At 48.0% G+C, this 17,017-nt stretch overlaps 1 protein-coding gene across 16 annotated transcripts in view; it reads right to left on the minus strand.

Annotated features, from left to right (window-relative positions):
• Window positions 1-5,003: 5,003 nt before the first annotated feature.
• The window catches only part of CELF6 (CUGBP Elav-like family member 6), a 28,785-nt gene continuing 16,771 nt past the window's right edge, over window positions 5,004-17,017 (minus strand). For 5 of the 16 annotated variants that reach the window (XM_037010116.2, XM_037010113.2, XM_037010114.2 and 2 more), the window contains 9 exons: window positions 9,052-9,180; window positions 8,866-8,945; window positions 8,351-8,780; window positions 8,117-8,266; window positions 7,862-7,924; window positions 7,527-7,607; window positions 7,297-7,440; window positions 6,524-6,679; window positions 5,004-5,648 (listed from right to left, as the gene is read on the minus strand). In XM_037010116.2, the coding sequence (XP_036866011.2) occupies window positions 6,552-6,679; window positions 7,297-7,440; window positions 7,527-7,607; window positions 7,862-7,924; window positions 8,117-8,266; window positions 8,351-8,780; window positions 8,866-8,945; window positions 9,052-9,180 (1,205 nt within the window). In that variant the 3' untranslated portion in view covers window positions 5,004-5,648; window positions 6,524-6,551. Of the gene's footprint in view, window positions 5,649-6,280; window positions 6,352-6,523; window positions 6,680-7,296; window positions 7,441-7,526; window positions 7,608-7,861; window positions 7,925-8,116; window positions 8,267-8,350; window positions 8,781-8,865; window positions 8,946-9,051; window positions 9,181-12,467; window positions 12,637-17,017 lie in introns of those variants that run through there. The other 11 variants (XR_005059035.2, XM_017659988.3, XM_017659986.3 and 8 more) reach the window with 11 other exon arrangements.

Raw genomic sequence — 17,017 nt, forward strand, 5'->3', positions numbered from 1 at the left:
CTCAAATTAAAGAACATTTATTTCACTGGGAATTCCGTCAGCCCTGGGGGTTCTGGTGCCTTGGGGACCCTGGCTGTGAATCCTGCTGGAGAGAGTGGGAGGTGCTGGTCACAGACTTCATGCACCTTCTTGGACTCCCTAGGACCCCTCCTCATTTCTTTCTCTGTCAGTGCCTACTATGCCAAGGACCTCCTCCACTCCCACATCTGTGGTAGAAATGCCACATGGCAGCAGTGGGATCTGACTTCCCAAGCTCACAAGTACAGCAGAGCTCTCTGTGGAGTATGCCTCGGCCAATGGAAAACAGGAGATGAGAGAGGAACGGAGGGATACATTCCCTCTCAGTTCTCCTCCTGGTGAACTGCCCAGGGTGCAGTTTTCCTCACAAATACCATGTGGTTTGCAAACAACCTTTTCAAGTGACCTACTCTCTCCTCGGGGCTCGTATGTGGCACTGGTCAACACAATGATGTGTTGTCCCGCGTTGCTTTACATCTTTCCTTGCCTATGTCTCTTCTGTCCTCTCATCATCCTGAGCTTCCATCTTCCCAAACAGTGTGAGCACTTTAATCCTTGCCTCAGAGTCTGTCTAGAGTACTTAGGCTAAGATTTAGAGCCACAATCAAAGCCCCCTTTCCAACACTGAGTCTTGGGGTAGCAGGGAGGTTCTGAGGACACAACTGATTTCACCTGCTCAAATGCAGGACCTATAGCCCAGACTGCTGGCTTCCTGTCTGGAGCCCAGTGTCAAGGTCACTGGGTCAGGCCATTTCTGGCCTGCTCCCTAGGGGAACTGGGTTTTACTTCACAGGCCTTCTTTGAGGTTCCCTGAATTTTCTCCTGGCACCTAAGAATTCCCTTGGGAAAATTCAGACCCGGGCTTGCAGCCTGCTCTGCCTTCGGGGTCTCTGTGTTCTTAAGCAACTAGAGAGCAGTTGGCCAGAACCTGGAAGTTCAAAGGTTCCTCTACAAATGGTGAAAAGCTGTGATCTTCCCAGGTTGCTAGAGGGTGGAGGACACTGTGATCACATTGTCTGAAGCCAGAGCTAGGGAGAAAAAGAGTGGCTCTCTGCCCTTTCTGAGTTTGTGCTTGGCACAGACCTGGTCACTTCTTTGCAGACCCCGCATGGTTCAGGACGGAAGAGCAGCTGCATAGTCTGCATCAGCTCTGAGTTCCCTGAGGCCAGGAGGTTTGTGTAACCTGATTGCACAGATATGCTAGCCATGAAGTGAGGCCAAGAGGCCAAAAACAGCCTCTGAGTCCCTGCTGGATTCAGCTGTGTCACGATACACGCAGGTGTCTTTGAGACGATGGATACCAACAATTATAACAAAGTTGGAACAGATCAAGAGAGATCCTGTGATAGCATCCTTAGCATGCTCTTTTGGAGAGCATCACATGCATGTTCTGATCCACTGAGGCAGAGGTGAGAGTCCAGGTCTAGTCAGAGCACAAAGTAGATCTAGAGCTGCTTCCAAGGTAAGAGGTTATTAGTTCCATCTCAGACAAAAGGTCCTTTCTTCCTATGTCCAAAACACCAAGGCTGCATCCAGAGAGACAGAAATTACAGGGGCTCTGATAAAGGCTAGAGACTTTACCACAGTCCCCCAGTTATACAAGTTCTCAGAGGGCCCCCAAATTCAGTGTCCACTGACAGACTCCTCTCAGGAGTGCTTTGGTGATGTGGCCTCACAGTGTAATGGAGCATGGCCAGAGGGTGAGTGGAGTAAAAGCTGCAAGTTGGCCAGAATGAGTACTGTGCGGTTGCCTTACTCCTGTCCTACGCATCTGTTTGGGGCTGAGGCCTAGGCACCAATTCCATTCAGGGATTTGGACTCTCTGGTCAGGGCCACGGGAGCACACCAGGCAAATGTTGAACAGGTAATCTCTCTCTGCTGATACTGAGCAGAGTAAGGCTGATTTATCACCACAGACAGGCCCTTATGGAAGCCTAGAAGCTGAAGTGGAGGGGAATGGGCAAAGCGTGACATGTTGCTAAGAGACAGAAATCGTAAGCGCCAGACTCAGACTCAAGGACTAGGACTCAGCAAGACACTTGATGCCGCTTACAAGCTCACAGAGAGCCCAGAAACTGAATGAGTCCGTTGGAAAGGAACTGCGTCACCAGAGAACCCTCAGGCCTGGCAAACAGGGATCTTGAGGCCCAAGAACATGTTCAAAGAGCAAAGGAAAGCTGCAATGCCAGGGAGGGCATCCTCTCAGAGATGTCCACAAAGGACAATGGATAAAGGAGATATTTCCCAGTGGAAAGGACCAAGAGCAATCAGTTTTATTGACCAAGAAACTTACTCCACTGTCCAGAATCTATATGCTATAGATTAGTGACCATTGTTTTCTCTTCTCCCCTATCCCAAATGAAAGGTGTTTTCTTTTTTTTAAAAAAAATGGTTGTCCTCTTTCCCTCCACTACTTTATATGTTATGTAGGGATAGCTAAATTTATCTTTTAGTCAGAGATTGCAAAATCATGTTATATCCAGACCTGATCAAGAATTGCACATCACTCGATAAAGCAACTGGACATGTCTGTTTTGTTACTCACTGGGAAGTAGGTGAGTGTACTTTTTGTTGGGCCTAGGATCATTGCATTGTTAGGAAGCACATTTTTGAAACTGTTTGTCAAGAAAACATAGGTGGATGCTGAGCAATAAAGGGGGAGAATATAGTAGATGCCTATTGCTTATATGGCCATCATCCCTTCCTTTGGGACCCATTTCTCTCCTCCACAGAGCCCTGGTGAAGTTGTCAATCACGGCAGTCTATTCTTCTACCCCAGAGATGGGCACAAACTCATTCTGGCCAAAGTCCTCTTAGGACTTGAGAGCTAGACGTAGTGAGGCCAACATGCAGAAGAAAGCAAAACCGAGAGATGGAAATATCATCATTTGAACCCCTAAATCCAGCCATGTCTAACAGATACATACCCTTTGATTTATCAATTATATAAGCCAATTAATTATGTAAGGCACCGCCATAATTCCTATTGGCTTAAAAGTTTGGTTTTTGACACTTGCAACTGAAATGGTTCAGACTAATACATGCACATACAACAGAGACACAAACACCATGTTGTTCAAATTCATTAGATATTATACAAGTCTTCCATGATCTTATAGGGGTCAGCAAACTTTTTGTCTAAAGAACCAAATAAGTATTTTAGGCTTTGTGGGCTACAATAGGTCTCTGTCTCATATTCTTTTTTGTTTTGTTTCTATTTTTAAGGCCCTTTAGAACTGTAAAAACCATTCTGTTTGTAGGCCATAGACAAACAGGCTGCAGGCCAGATTTACCCAGAGGCCATAGTTTGCTGACCCCTAATCTAGACCCTGCCAACCCCTGCATCCTTGGTGCACAGCCAGTCCCTAACCACGGAGCAAAATACTTTGCCATTTTGGTTCAAGTGTCTTGACATGACTTGGTGATGAGTTTGGTTCAGGGTAGAGTTAGGAATGGAAAAAAGGGTCTTTTCTTGGTGCCCACTGTCTGCCACATAATAAGCACTGAGTAAAGAGTGATCATTATTTCTCTATGATAATTTATCAAAATAATGCAGCCACCCAAATGGCTTTGTCTAATCGTCCTAGTTTATCCTTAAAGATCCTTCCCTTTCTCCATCTCTTTCAGGAAACCTTTCCTTGACCTCCCTTACCACTCAAGTCCAAAGTAGGTACTCTACTGCTTGCTATCACGGACTGTGGGCCTCCAGTTACAACTAGTTACCAGTCTGGTTTCCCTGACTCTGAGTACTTAGAGCATGCCTGAGCCCCAACTCCTAGCACAGTGCTTAGCACCTAGCACTGTGAGTCTCTTGTATTCCACGTATCTGTTTGAATATGCAGGTGTTACCTAGCTCCATCTGAGTCCAGAGTGGCCAGTCTATGATGCCCTCGACACTGGTTCCTCTCTCAGCTGGAAATGTGTTGTTGGTATATACCACACCTTACTTGGTAATATTATTACCATAATTATTTTTCATCCCATCCCCTCCAAAAATGAGTCAAAGACAGAGGAACAGGTGGGAACAAGTTTTCTTAGAAACCGTTATGAAGGAGGAACCTCCAACCTCACCCCCACATCATTTACTGTCTGATGTGATTTCAGATCAAAGGCTTCCAGCCTCAGCAATGCTGGGGACCAGAGTGCCCACCACATAGTTAGGGCCTCAGACCAGTTCGATCCGTGTCTATGGGGTAGAGGGGAAATCTCCTCCTGGGAAAAATATGTGCAAGGCCCTGCAGGCCCAGGAAAGGCTGACCAAGGCAAGGTGGAGTCATGGTGTTTGTTCTAAGCTGAATCTTTTGCCCATCTCAGAGAAGCAGGCAGGAGGCACCACCACCGATCAGCTTTATATGGCACCCACTGTATACAACAGACAGACACAGACAGACAGACAGAGCACACACCACTTCTAAGCTGAACACTGCTCACCATCTAGAAGCACCTTGGATAAGCACGTGAGACATTCTTGCATAGGAAAGATATACTTTTTAAAGGTGTGAAGAAGTATTTTGGCAAAACATCTACTTCCCTCCCACATCCTGGGTAAAGAGGGACCTCTAAATTCTGAAGCTTCTACACATTGAAAATTATCCCCTTCTCAATGGCAGTATATATACAGTAACAGACCTTCCAAGTCGGTTGTCACAGCCCTCGACATAAATCCTGCACTACGTTACAGACGGGCAAACTTAGGCGGCCCAGAGCCAGGGGACACAGTGGCCGGCTCAAGGTGAGGGCAAACAGAAGGTGTCTCGGCTCAACTGAAGGCAGGGCCTCTGTCTATCTGGATGGGGACGGGAAAGGCTGGCATGGCCCAAACTCTCTTTCTTCCTGCCGGGAAGCCGCGGTCCCATGGGGAAGGCAGTCAGGAAGGAGAGGCAGGTTCCCATGCCCGCGGGCTAGGGGGCCTCTCAGGGCGGGAGGGGCCGGGGCAGACCAGAGCCCCTCCCAGGCCCCCTCAGGTCTGCCCTCTGAGTTTGAAGGTTATGGTTTCACTGCTTCTGTGACTCTCTCATTACCTGCATATGAGCCTAGAGCTCAAGTTTTTAATTCTTTTTAAAAGGTGGTTCAGGAGGATGGCTGAAGTAGGAATGAGACACACATCAATCTTTCCATAGCCCCCTTCTGCTGAAGCCGGGGCTTCCGCGGGTCTCCACCCTGTCTCCTAGGAATATTTAAAGGCAGCTTTTACGAGACTATATTTTCTTTGTTGCTTTTCATGTGTGTGGGTTTTCTGTTTTTGTTTTCTGTTTCTTTGTTTTAATTTATATATATATATATATATATAGTCTTAAAAAAGCAATAGTCCTTTGGTCCCTAAACTCTAAGGAATGATATGATTTTGAAAGAAGTAAATACGGGCTTCTCGGGCAGAGAAGCCCATGGCACCCCCAAGTCCCTCCGCTGGTTCCCCTGGACAGTCGGTCCTCAGCCAGCCCCAGCTGCCTTGCCAGCCTGACACTGTGCCACAGGCGAAGTCCAACCCACTTGACAAAGATGTCCCTAACGTGGCCCGAGCCCCAGGCGCTGGCCGCAGGTCTGATCCACCTCCCTGCGGCTGCTCCCGCGGGAAGGGCGGCTCAAGCATTGCTGTGCTTTTCCTTTCCTTTCTCTTCACTCTTCAGTTTCTGTTGTTGGGTGTTGATTGATAAGGAGAGAGGGGAAAGAAAAACAAAGGCAAAATCACTCTGGAGAGCAGGACAGGAGCAGCTTGCCCCACCGGATACCTCGGGGGAGTGGCTGGGCCTCTCTTCCCGAGAAGCAGGGCGGAAGCAGGGCCAAAGCGACAGCCTGATCTACTGAAGCCAGACCCTGGGTCCTGGGCAGATGACCCCAGCCCCACACCTCCTCCACAGGGCACGCTGAGGGAAGCTCAGGGGAGGCGGCGCCCCGTGGATCTTCTGAGACAGCGAATCTCTGTAAGTTGCAGGCAGCTGGCCCTGCCAGAAACCCGAGAGCTTGTCATTTCCTTCCCCGTCACCCACCAGGCCCTGCAGACCCTGCTTGTTGGCCACATTTACTCCTCTCCTCAGCTCCCTATTCACTGCCCATTATCCCAGCCCTCGCATCTCATCCCTTCTTTGCTTAAACTCAATTGTTCTCTCCCATTTTCAGGATGAGGTTCAAACTCATGGCCTTTAAGACCCTTCACACACCGGCCCAAACCTACTCTTCCAGTCTCATTCTCCAGCCCCTGCCCTGCCCACACAGAAGTCCTCTCCTCTGGTAGCCCCTGTGGCTATCTCTGGAGTGAAACTACCTGGTTGGATCTTGCTGCAATCGTCTCTCCCAGACCGTGGGGGCAGGAATGTTATCTAGTTTGTCTCAGTCCTGGAATGAAGGAAAAACCCAAAGTCTTCAAATGAGGATTCCTCCTAACTCCTGGCTCTACTCTCCCAGACTTTTACAGGGGGGAGCACCTCAACATCCCAAAAGGAACATCAAAGCTGATAGGGCCTCCATCACTCAGGCACCATCTGCCCAAGATCCCCCAAGGACCCACCTTTCTGCGGCTGGTCAGTGGGAGCAGATCAGTAAGGCCGATTGGCATCCTTGGGCCTCTTTAGCTGGACCTTGAGCCTCTTCATGCCAATTTGAAAGCCATTCATGGCCTGAATGGCTGTCTGGGCACTGGTTGGATTGTCAAAGCTAACAAACCCTGGAGGGTGCGGGCAGAGAGGTTAGCTGGGAACTCTGCTTGGCAGGGCCTCCTCTCTCTCTGATTAGCCCCCTCTTCTCCCTGCTCCGTCAGGCCAGTTCCATCAAACATATACCCCTCCACCCTCCATCGTTTGCATGTGCATGTGCACATACGGACACCCACTTACAAGGGCAATTGGCCTGAGTTTCCTAAAGGTGTGATTCTTGGAAGGACAGGAGGCAATTCTGACTGGATGTGTTGTGGGGTTGTCCCTTTTCCTCCCGGGCACAGGTTGACACTCTCCCTCCACAGCTCCCAGTCTGGTTCTCTGAACTGCTGTTGGAGTTGAGGGGTTCTTTGGTCCCAGGTCTAGGCTCCTCCTGCCCTGGCTAGACTCTAAATAGACTCTAAAGCCTGACCTGATCAAGCATCTTCCAGACACCTGACTTTCCCAAGTGAACCTGAAATAGACTTGTTCCTGGTCTGGGCTTAACACTGTCACTGGTCTGTGACCTTGCTTTGTGCCATATACACTCAGTCTTTGGAAATCATTTATTTATGGAGGACAATCTGAGGGTCTGTAAGGAATCTTGAAGTTAGGAATGGGTGTGGCCCAGGGATGGGGCTCAGCTCACCAAAACACTTGCTCTGGTTGGTGGCTCGGTCCACAAAGACTTTGGCAGAGACAACAGCTCCAAAGGGCAGGAATGTCTGTACGAGTTCTGCATCACCGAACTCCTGAGGCAGGTGATAGATGAAGAGGTTACAGCCTTCAGGACCTGCAGGAACAGGGGCAGGCTGGTTCAGGGGAGGGACCCTGGGTCCGGCCCCACCAGGCCCTGATCTCCAGCCCCCTGTCCCTCACCTTCTCTTTGCTGCTGGGGCAGGGCTGAAGGCTGCTGGGGAAAAGCTGTGCTCACTGGGGCATAGGCCGATGGATAGGCTGCTGAAGACAGAGGTGGGGGTGGGCAGTGACCCCCCAGGAGCCATCTCCCAAGAAGGGCCCCAGCTGCCTGGCTACCTCTGACCAATTCAGGCCATAGCTTGGCAACCCTCACCCCTAGAGAGGTCGCTCTGGGCCCAGGGGTGGGGGCATGGGAGGGTTGACTCCTCAGAACAGAGCCTAAACCCCCCACAAGTCTCCCTACTTCTTTCTGGGGCCCTTCAAACCCCCCCAGGCCACGAAGCGCCAAGTGAAACCTGCGAAGTGGTGCATCCCAGCGTAGGCCTGCTGCAGGGGGTCAGCCACGCCTGGGCTCTGGGCTGGGGAGAGAGGGGCGCGAGGCCCACGGTGAAGGCTGGCGGGTGGGGTCCGGCAGGGAGTGTGCGAGGTGGAGGGAGGCTATGAGAGGTAGCAGGGAAGGAGGAGGAGGCCCTTCCAGAGAGGCTGGTACCCCTCCACCCCCGGCTCCCCACTCCATTTTGGGGAGATTTGGGCGGAGCGGGGGGGCCCACCTGGGTAAGGGGAGAGCCCGTTATTGTAGAGAGTGTCGGAGCCCGGCTGTCCGTTGGTCTGGGGGGTCAGAGAGCCGAATCCATTGACCCCGATGGGCGCTGGAAGTCCGGGAAGCGCGCCGGGGCCGCTGCCCGGCGCGGAGTTGGCTGCTGGTAGTGGCGGAGGGAGAATAGTCGGGCCACGGCTCCGCCGGCCCCACCCCGCGCCGCGCCCGGGCCCCCAGCGGGCAATACCTGCCGCCGGCAACAGCGGCGCCGCCACCAGGCTGAAGGCGGCCACGTGCTGCATCTGCGCCGCCACCGCGGCCACCGGGCCTAGGCCTGGGCCCTGGGCCGCCGCCAGCAGGGCCGCCTGGTGCTGCAGGATCTTAGGGAGTGAGAAGGGAGGGTGTGGGGAGCCCAGCGGCGGGAAGCTCTCCCGGCCCCCGGCCTGGCCTGGCTCACCCGCCGCCGGGGCCGGGCACCTACCGCCGTGGTGTAGGCCCCGCAGGCCCCTAGCGGCAGCGGCGCCGGGTGGAACGCGCCCAGCTGGCCGGCCATTTGCTGCATGCGACGCAGCGCGCGCTCCCGGTCCGTGTCCGCCAGCTTGACCACGAGGCTGGAGGAGGCGCCCTGGGTAGGGCAGGGAAGGTCGCGGTGACGGGTCCAGACCGCAGCGCTGGCCCTGGGCCGAGCGCCGTGCCCATCAGGCCCGTTGCTGGGGCACTGGTCACGTGGGGAGGAGCCCGTCCCCACCCCCCCGGCCTCACCGCCATGGTCCGGCTACCGTGCAGACTCTGGATGGCTGCCTGGGCTTCCCCCTGACTCCCGAACTTCACAAAGGCACAGCCTGGAGCAGGTAGAGGGACAGCGGCGGCTCAGGCCACAGGGACCGAAGGATCGTGTGACCCAGTGAGGCAGGGTCACCAGGAAATCCCGGGGTCCTCCCAAGTCACCTTTACTGGTGCCGTCAGGGCTCCGCAAGACCGTGCACTCTTCTATATGGCCGAAGGGCTGGAACAGGCGCCTGACATCCTCCTCGCCCTGCTGCTTCCCCAGCATCCCCACAAACAGCTTTCGGTCCTCTGGGGAAACATCGAGGCGTGACCTGGGGAGCCTGAATCCTCCTGGACTCCCTAGTGTGGCCGGAGGAGCTTAGGAAGGCAGCTCACCACCGTCTAGCTCTGAGGGTCGGAGGAGGTTTAGGGAGTGGGAAGGCCCTGGGACTTCAAGGCTGGGTTTCTTTGCTCAGGCAGATGATCTACTGACAGATCTGGAGAAAAACTCAACCCAGATTTCCACCAGGAAAACCTGGGTCCTGGAGAACCCAGAAAGACTCACTGCTGCTCTTGCGGAAAGTGATTCAGTCAGTATTTTTGGTTGGGCAGAGCCCTATATGTATCTTTTATCATGTTTGACCTTTCTGTTCTTAGAGTTTTAGAAAGACTCCTTTGGGCTGGTTTAGCCCTGTTTAGGGAGGGCCTCCTCAGAGAAGGCCTTTGTAATCAGACTGGCTCTGGAGAAGAGAAGGACCTTGTTGGTAAGCCCGCTATCAGGGGCTACAAACACTGCCCCTTCCTGCTCCAGTCAAGGAAGGTTCTGGGTAAAAAAAACCAGCACAGAAAACAGTTGTCTCGTGGTCCTGCCCCATCCCCAGACACAGCACTGGAATGATGAATCCCCACCCTCAGGACCAAACGCCACCTACATGCCCCTCCCAAAGGCCTAACAGGGCAGGAAGTTGGGGTTCCTAAGTCTCCAACTACAGTGTTTTCCCCACGGCACTTGCTGAACCACTGACCCCTTTCCTTAATCCCCACTTTCACCACCTCATTCTCTCACTGAGGTTCCAGGGTCCCATGAGCCCTGCTGCCTCCTTTCTGACTTCCTGTTTTCTTGCTCTGATCTCTCCCCAGGTGAGTCTCTGAATTCGGGATGGGGCTTCATCCAGACCATACAAGTTGGGAGACAAAGGGTGGGTGGGAATCTGGCTTCAGGCTTCACTTTGTGAGATCGTACAGCCCGAGAAAACCCATCCCAAACTCCTTAACAAGCTGGGCTAGGCCAGAGAGACCTTGGATCCTGAGAGCGAGGGAAGCAAGGCCGGTGAGGGTCGTAGACTGAAGCCTGGAGGGCAGTGAGAGGGTATATGAGATTGCCTGGAGTTAGCAGTGGAGGGAAACCCCAACAAGGCTATGCACGTAGCCACATTGTACCTGGATATTGTGGGGTTCAGCCAGGGCTGCCCTGGGTACCCTGAGGTGCCTGTCTGTCAATACTGTGTGTGTGTGTGTGTGCAGGGGCTGTGGTTTATGTGGGACCGACAGAGTGTGATTCAGCAGCATCCTGCCCTTTCTCTAAAGGATTACTGCCCGGTGATCCTGAGGGGGATGGGTGCACAACACACTTGTGGTGGGAATTCTAGAGGAGGTGCTGACCTCTGGAGGGTACATTCTTGTGGTGTGCTTCACTTCAGGGGGTGTTAGCCACACAATACTGCCTTGGAGCAGATCACTGGCTTTCCAACCTATTTTTAAAAAGCTATGGAATCCATTGTTTTAATAAAAATATTAGGATAAAACTCAAAATGTAAGAGAAAAGCAGAACTATTCTGACTGAAGCCAGAAAAGTATGGGGGTTGGGGCTGGGTGTGGAGGGCCCAGCAGCGGGAAGCTGTCCCGGCTCCTGACCCGGGCCTAGTCCATCTTGCTTGATCTTCTCTGGTAGCCACTAAAGGGGACTCCAGGGAAAGTCCTTTGAGAACTGCTGACCTAAAAGATAAAGAATAGCATTCTACATGGTGTATGAAGAGGGATCTGAGATCATCCTGTTCAGGAATCTGAGAAGACAGTGAAGGTCTTTCATAAATCTCTTGACCAGTCTGATGGTGCCTTTGCCTTGACATTGGAAGACAGGCCCCATTCGGTCAGGGAATCACATCTCAGTAGACTGTGTCGTTGTTCTGAGAATGCTAATGTGTACTATGCAGAGAGGTCCAGGAGGCGCTGAAGAAGATCATAGGGTCTTCAGAGTCCCAAGGCTGAAAGGGGGCTTCAGGATGCCCCGATTTATAGTGCAGCCATGTCACTGTGTGGAGTCTGCAAGACGGTGGTGACACCTAGGTAAGGTGTCATGCCACATGGGCCAGCACCCACATAGCCCCCGTAGGAAGAGAGAGATCAAGGCCAAGATGAAGCCCCCCGGACAGGAAAGAAGGTTGTGTGGATGGTGTGGTCTGATCCTTCATCTGCTCCTCGTCATGTTCTCTATTCTGCCGATAGTGCTCGGTCCAAGGTCATGACACAGACCATGAAACTCTCTGATTTTTCTTGTCTAGTGAGAGTCTCTCAAGTTAAGATTTTTCAAGCGTGTGACAGGGCAATGACCTTATGGTTTTGGACTCTGAGCTGTATAGAATTTTAAATTAAAATGAGGTTGGGTTATAATATGGGCTCTGCCATTTCACAGATATCACCTTGAATCTTGTTATCGTAAGATTTACAGGAACCTTGATGGTATTTGAATGAGGATGATCTGGGTCACAGTGACCATGAGCCTCAGGTGATACTGGAATGGTGGGATACATTTCTTAAGAGACCTGGTCAAAGAGAAGTACAGGCTAGACCCCTGAGAATAGTCCCCATATCCACAGCCCTGAAGATTCTGAAGGCTGATTAATGTCCCCAGAGAGAGCTATTACTGGGATTTAGCCCAGAAAATTCAATTTCCTCTAGGTCAAACTCTACCAGTTTGCTAAGAAGAGGATTCTGTAAGAGGTAGGATAGAAATGTCTAAATAAAAGCATCCCATGGGTGGTGGATGGGTCCCTAGAAAGACAGGAATATCAAATAGGAAGTCTCAACTTTCTTGGAATAGAAGGAGTTGGAAGTTAGCATCAGTGTGGAGTTGAGACATAGTTGAAGGGACACACAATTGAATGATATAATTACATTTCCTTTTGGCAAACAATGTGTACTCCTTGCTTTTTCACAAAATGCTGCTTTGAACCCAAACAAAGGTGTTGGGGCCCCTAAGGCCCATCCCCATGAAGCTGTCTTGTACAGTCGGTCATACAGCTCAAGGATTCCAATAAAGCAAATGATGGGGTTGACAGCCCACAGTCAGCCAGTCTGCTCCATCCTCCTCAGGAAAGGTACCAAGATGCTGTGCAAGAAAAGAGGCTGTGCCTCAAGTTGGCCCATAGGAATTCCTAAGAGGCTCAAGTTTTTGGCTTCTAGGCCTCTCACACCCACTCACCTCCATGTCGATGGGGTATCGTGACTGTAGAGGCAGTGTATGGGCAAGGTTTCAGCATCAGGGTGTCTGAATATATCCTTAAAATACTGGGCCACCTTTCAGTTCAAATACCAACCTAGAAGATCCTGCTGGTGGCAGCATTTGGAGCAAAACATCTCTCCCTGATGTTTTAGTGATGACAGCAGCATAAGAGGCCAAGGAAGACTGGGAAAGTGATTGAAGGAAATATCCAGGGCAAACAGTGTCCCGGCCAGATCCGATGGGCATCAAGAAGAGCTTTAATTCCACATACGCAAAAAAATACCTGTTAGAACTAATAAACAAACTTAGTAAAGTTGCAGAGTACAAAATCAACAAACAAAAGTCAGTTGTGTTTTTATACACTAGCAATGAGCAATCTGAAAAGGAAATTAAGAAAACAATTCCACTTATAATAGCATCAAAAAAATGAAATACTTAGGAATAAACTTAAGGAAACAAAAGACTTGTACCCTGAAAACTACAAAACATTCAACTAATTGAAAGAAATTAAGGAAGACACAAATAAATGGAAAACATCCTGTGTTCATGGACTGAAAGACTTAATATCATTAGGTAACACTACTACCCAAAGAGATCTACAGATTTAACGCAATCCTTATCAAAATCCCAATGGCATATTTTTGCAGAAATATAAAAATCCATCTTGAAATTCATATGCAATCTCAAAACAATCTGAGTAGCCAAAACAATCTTGAAAAGAAGAAAGTTGGAGGTCTCACACTTCCTGATTCCAAAATTTATTACAGAGCTACAGTAATCAAACAATGTGGTATCTGCAGAAAGACAGACATACAGACCAAAGGAATGAATAGAATAGAGAGATCAGAAATAAGCCCTCACATATATGATCAGATGATTTTTGACAAGAGTGCTGGTCTTTTCAACAAATGGTGCTGAGAAAACTGGATACCTACATGCAAAAGAATGAAGTTGAACCCTTACCTTTTACCATATGCAAGAATTAACTGAAAACATATCGAAGACCTAAACACAAATGCTAAAACTAAACTCTTAGGAGAACACACAGGAGAAAAGCTTCATGACCATGCATTTGGCAGTGATTTCTTGGATATTACACAAAAAGCACAGGCAATAAATGTAAAAATAGATAAATTGGACTAGATAAAAATTAAAAACTTCTGTGCATCAATGGATACAATCAGAGTGAAAAAGCAGCCTACAGAATGGGAGAAAATATTTACGAGTCATAGATACGGCAAGTGGTTCATATCCAGAATAAAAAGAGCTCCTACAACTCAACAGCAAAACAAATAATCTCATTTAAAAATGAGCAAAGAAGAATTAATACTGTCAAAATGGTCATCCTGCCTAAAGCAATCTACAGATTCAATGAAATCCCTATCAGAATACCAACAGGATTCTTCAACAAACTGGGACAAATAGTTCTAAAATGCATATGGAACCACAAAAGACCCCAAATAGCCAAAGCAATCCTGAGAAGGAAGAATAAAGCAGGGGAGATTACACTTACCAACTTCAAGCTCTACTACAAAGCCACAGTAATCAAGACAATTTGGTACTGGCCCAAGAACAGACCCATAGACCAATGGCACAGAATAGAGAGTCTAGATATTAACCCAGGTATATATGGTCAATTAATATATGGTAAAGGAGCCATGGATATACAATGGGGAAATGACAGCCTCTTCAACAGCTGGTGTTGGCAAAATTGGACAGCTACATGTAAGAGAATGACACTGGATTACTGTCTAACTCCATACACAACAGTAAACTTGAAATGGATCAAAGACCTGAATTAAGTCATGAAACCATTAAATTCTTAGAAGAAAACATAGGCAAAACTCTATTGAATATAAACATGAAAAACTTTTTCATGAGCATATCTCCCTGGGCAAGGGAAACAAAAGCAAAAATAGTGGGACTATATCAAACTAAAAAGCTTCTGTACAGCAAAGGACTCCATCAGTAGAAGAAAAGCTATCCTACAGTATGGGAGAATATATTCATAAATGACATATATGATAAGGGGTTGACATCCAAAATATATAAAGAGCTCACGTACCTCAAAAAACAAAAAGCAAATAAGCCAATTAAAAATGGGCACAGGATCTGAACAGACAATTCTCCAAAGAAGAAATTCAGATGACCAACAGGCACATGAAAAGATGCTCCTCATTGCTAATCATCAGAGAAATGTAAATTAAAACCACAATGAGATATCACCTCACACCAGCAAGGATGGCTATCATACAAAAGACAAACAACAACAAATGTTGGTGAGGATGTGGAGAAAGGGGAACCCTCCTACACTGCTGGTGGGAATGTAAATTAGTTCAACCATTGTGGAAAGCAGTATGGAGTTTCCTCAAAAAACTCAAAACAGAAATACCATTTGACCCAGGAATTCCACTCCTAGGAATTTACCCTAAGAATGCAGGAGCCCATTTTGAAAAAGACATATGCACCCCTATGTGTATCACAGCACTATTTACAATAGCCAAGAAATGGAAGCAACCTAAGTGTCCATCAGTAGATGAATGGATAAAGAAGAGGTGGTACATATACACAATGGAATATTATTCAGCCATAAGAAGAAAACAAATCCTACCATTTGCAACAACATGGATGGAGCTAGAGGGTATTATGCTCAGTGAAATAAGCCAGGTGGAGAAAGACAAGTATCAAATGATTTCACTCATCTGTGGAGTATAAGAACAAAGCAAAAACTGAAGGAACAAAACAGCAGCAGAATCACAGAACCCAAGAATGGACTAACAGTTACCAAAGGGAAAGGGACTGCAGAGGGTGGGAAGGAAGAGAGAGACAAGAGGATTAAGGGGCATTATGATTAACTCACATAATGTAGTGGGGGTCACGGGGAAGGCAGTACAGCACAGAGAAGACAAGTAGTGACTCTATAGCATCTTACTATGCTGATGGACAGTGACTGTAATGGGGTGTGTGGTGGGGACTTGAATGGGAGGAATCTAGTAACCACAATGTTGCTCATGTGGTTGTGTATTAATGATATCATAATTTTAAAAAATGAGCAAAGGACTTGAATAGTCATTTCTCCAAAGAAGATACACCAAAAAGCTTTTAAAAAGATGCTCAATATCACTAATCATTAAGGAAGTACAAATCAGAACCACAATGTAACATCACCTCACACCCATTAGAATGACTGTTAATTAAAAAAGAAGAGAGAGAAGAAAAGAACAAGTGCTGGCAAGGATATAGATAAAATGGACCTCTTGTGCAGTGTTGGTGGGAATGTAAAATGGTAAAGCCACTATGGAAAACAGCATGAAGGTTCTAAAAAAAATTAAAAATAGAACCTACCATATGATTGAAGAATACCAGTTCTGGGTATACATCCAAAAGAATTGGAAGCAGATCTCAAAGAGATATTTGTACATTCATGTTCACAGTAGCATTGTCCACAATGGTCAAAAGGTGGAAGCAACCTAAAGGTCTATCAACCCATGAATGGATAAACAGGATGTGGTTTATACATACAATGGAATATTATGCAGCCTTAAGAAGCAACGAAATTCTGACCATGGTACAACGAGGATGAACCTTGAAGATACTAGGCTAGGTTTAAATAAGCCAGTCACACAAAGACAAATACTGTATGATTTCACTTATATGAGGTATGTGCAGTAGTCAAGACTCATAGAACAGAATATAATGGTGATCACCAGGGGCAGGGGGGCGGGAGAAATGGGAGTTGTTGTCTAATGGGTACAGACTTTGAGTTTTGTAAGTTGAAAAAGTTCTGGAGATTGGTCACACAATATGAATATACTTAACACTACTTAAGTCTACACTTAAAAATGGCAATGATGGTAAAGTTTGTATTTGTCTATTTTACCACAATCAAAAAATATAATAATAAAGAAGGGATTTAAGGAGGGCTACAAGATCGGGAGTTAGACTAACGAAGAACAGAGACTGTACTGTCCCTCCATCCCGAGCCAGGAGAGCCAGGACGTGAGTAAGAAAGGCAGACCAAGCCTGGCTTCCAGGCTCTCTTAAGAGAGAAGAATCTCAGCCTCCAGAGATGCACTTCCCTCTGCAGGCTGTACACCCTCCATTGGAAGGACTTGTCAGAGGCCCAGCCAGTCATGGCCTAAAAGTGCTACCGACAATCAGCTTTAGATGATCCATTCTGAGTCAAGCTGACGGAAAGCACCTCTCTTTACCTCTGGAGATAGAATGCATTTTGGAAAGTGAAACATTAATTTGAGTAAAGCCTTAAGCAGTGCTGTGAAATGTATCAAGTCAGGTCTTAGTTGGAAGAATAGTTTTTAGAATTAAATAAGTATATGGATCAAAAACAAATATGAGTGTCAACTGACACAGATGTTGCTAAGGTCCCTGATTGAGGTCAGAGAGTATGTCCCAGGATTAAGAAATTCTGAAAATTCCAGCTTAAATTTTAATTTTAACTCAAAGTTTAGTTGTTAAACACTGAATAAAACAGAATCCGAGAAAAAAATTTGGAAAAGATGGCTGACCTTGTTAGATGGTAATATGTTTATTACTCAAAATTCACTGCTGCCGTTTAACCAAATTCTTGCAGAGTCAGGAGTTAAACAGTTATAGGGTGGTGATAGGAGGGCTGATGTGAAAACA

The sequence above is a fragment of the Manis javanica genome, chromosome 8 (genome assembly GCF_040802235.1).
Source record: "Manis javanica isolate MJ-LG chromosome 8, MJ_LKY, whole genome shotgun sequence".
NCBI lineage: Eukaryota > Metazoa > Chordata > Mammalia > Pholidota > Manidae > Manis > Manis javanica.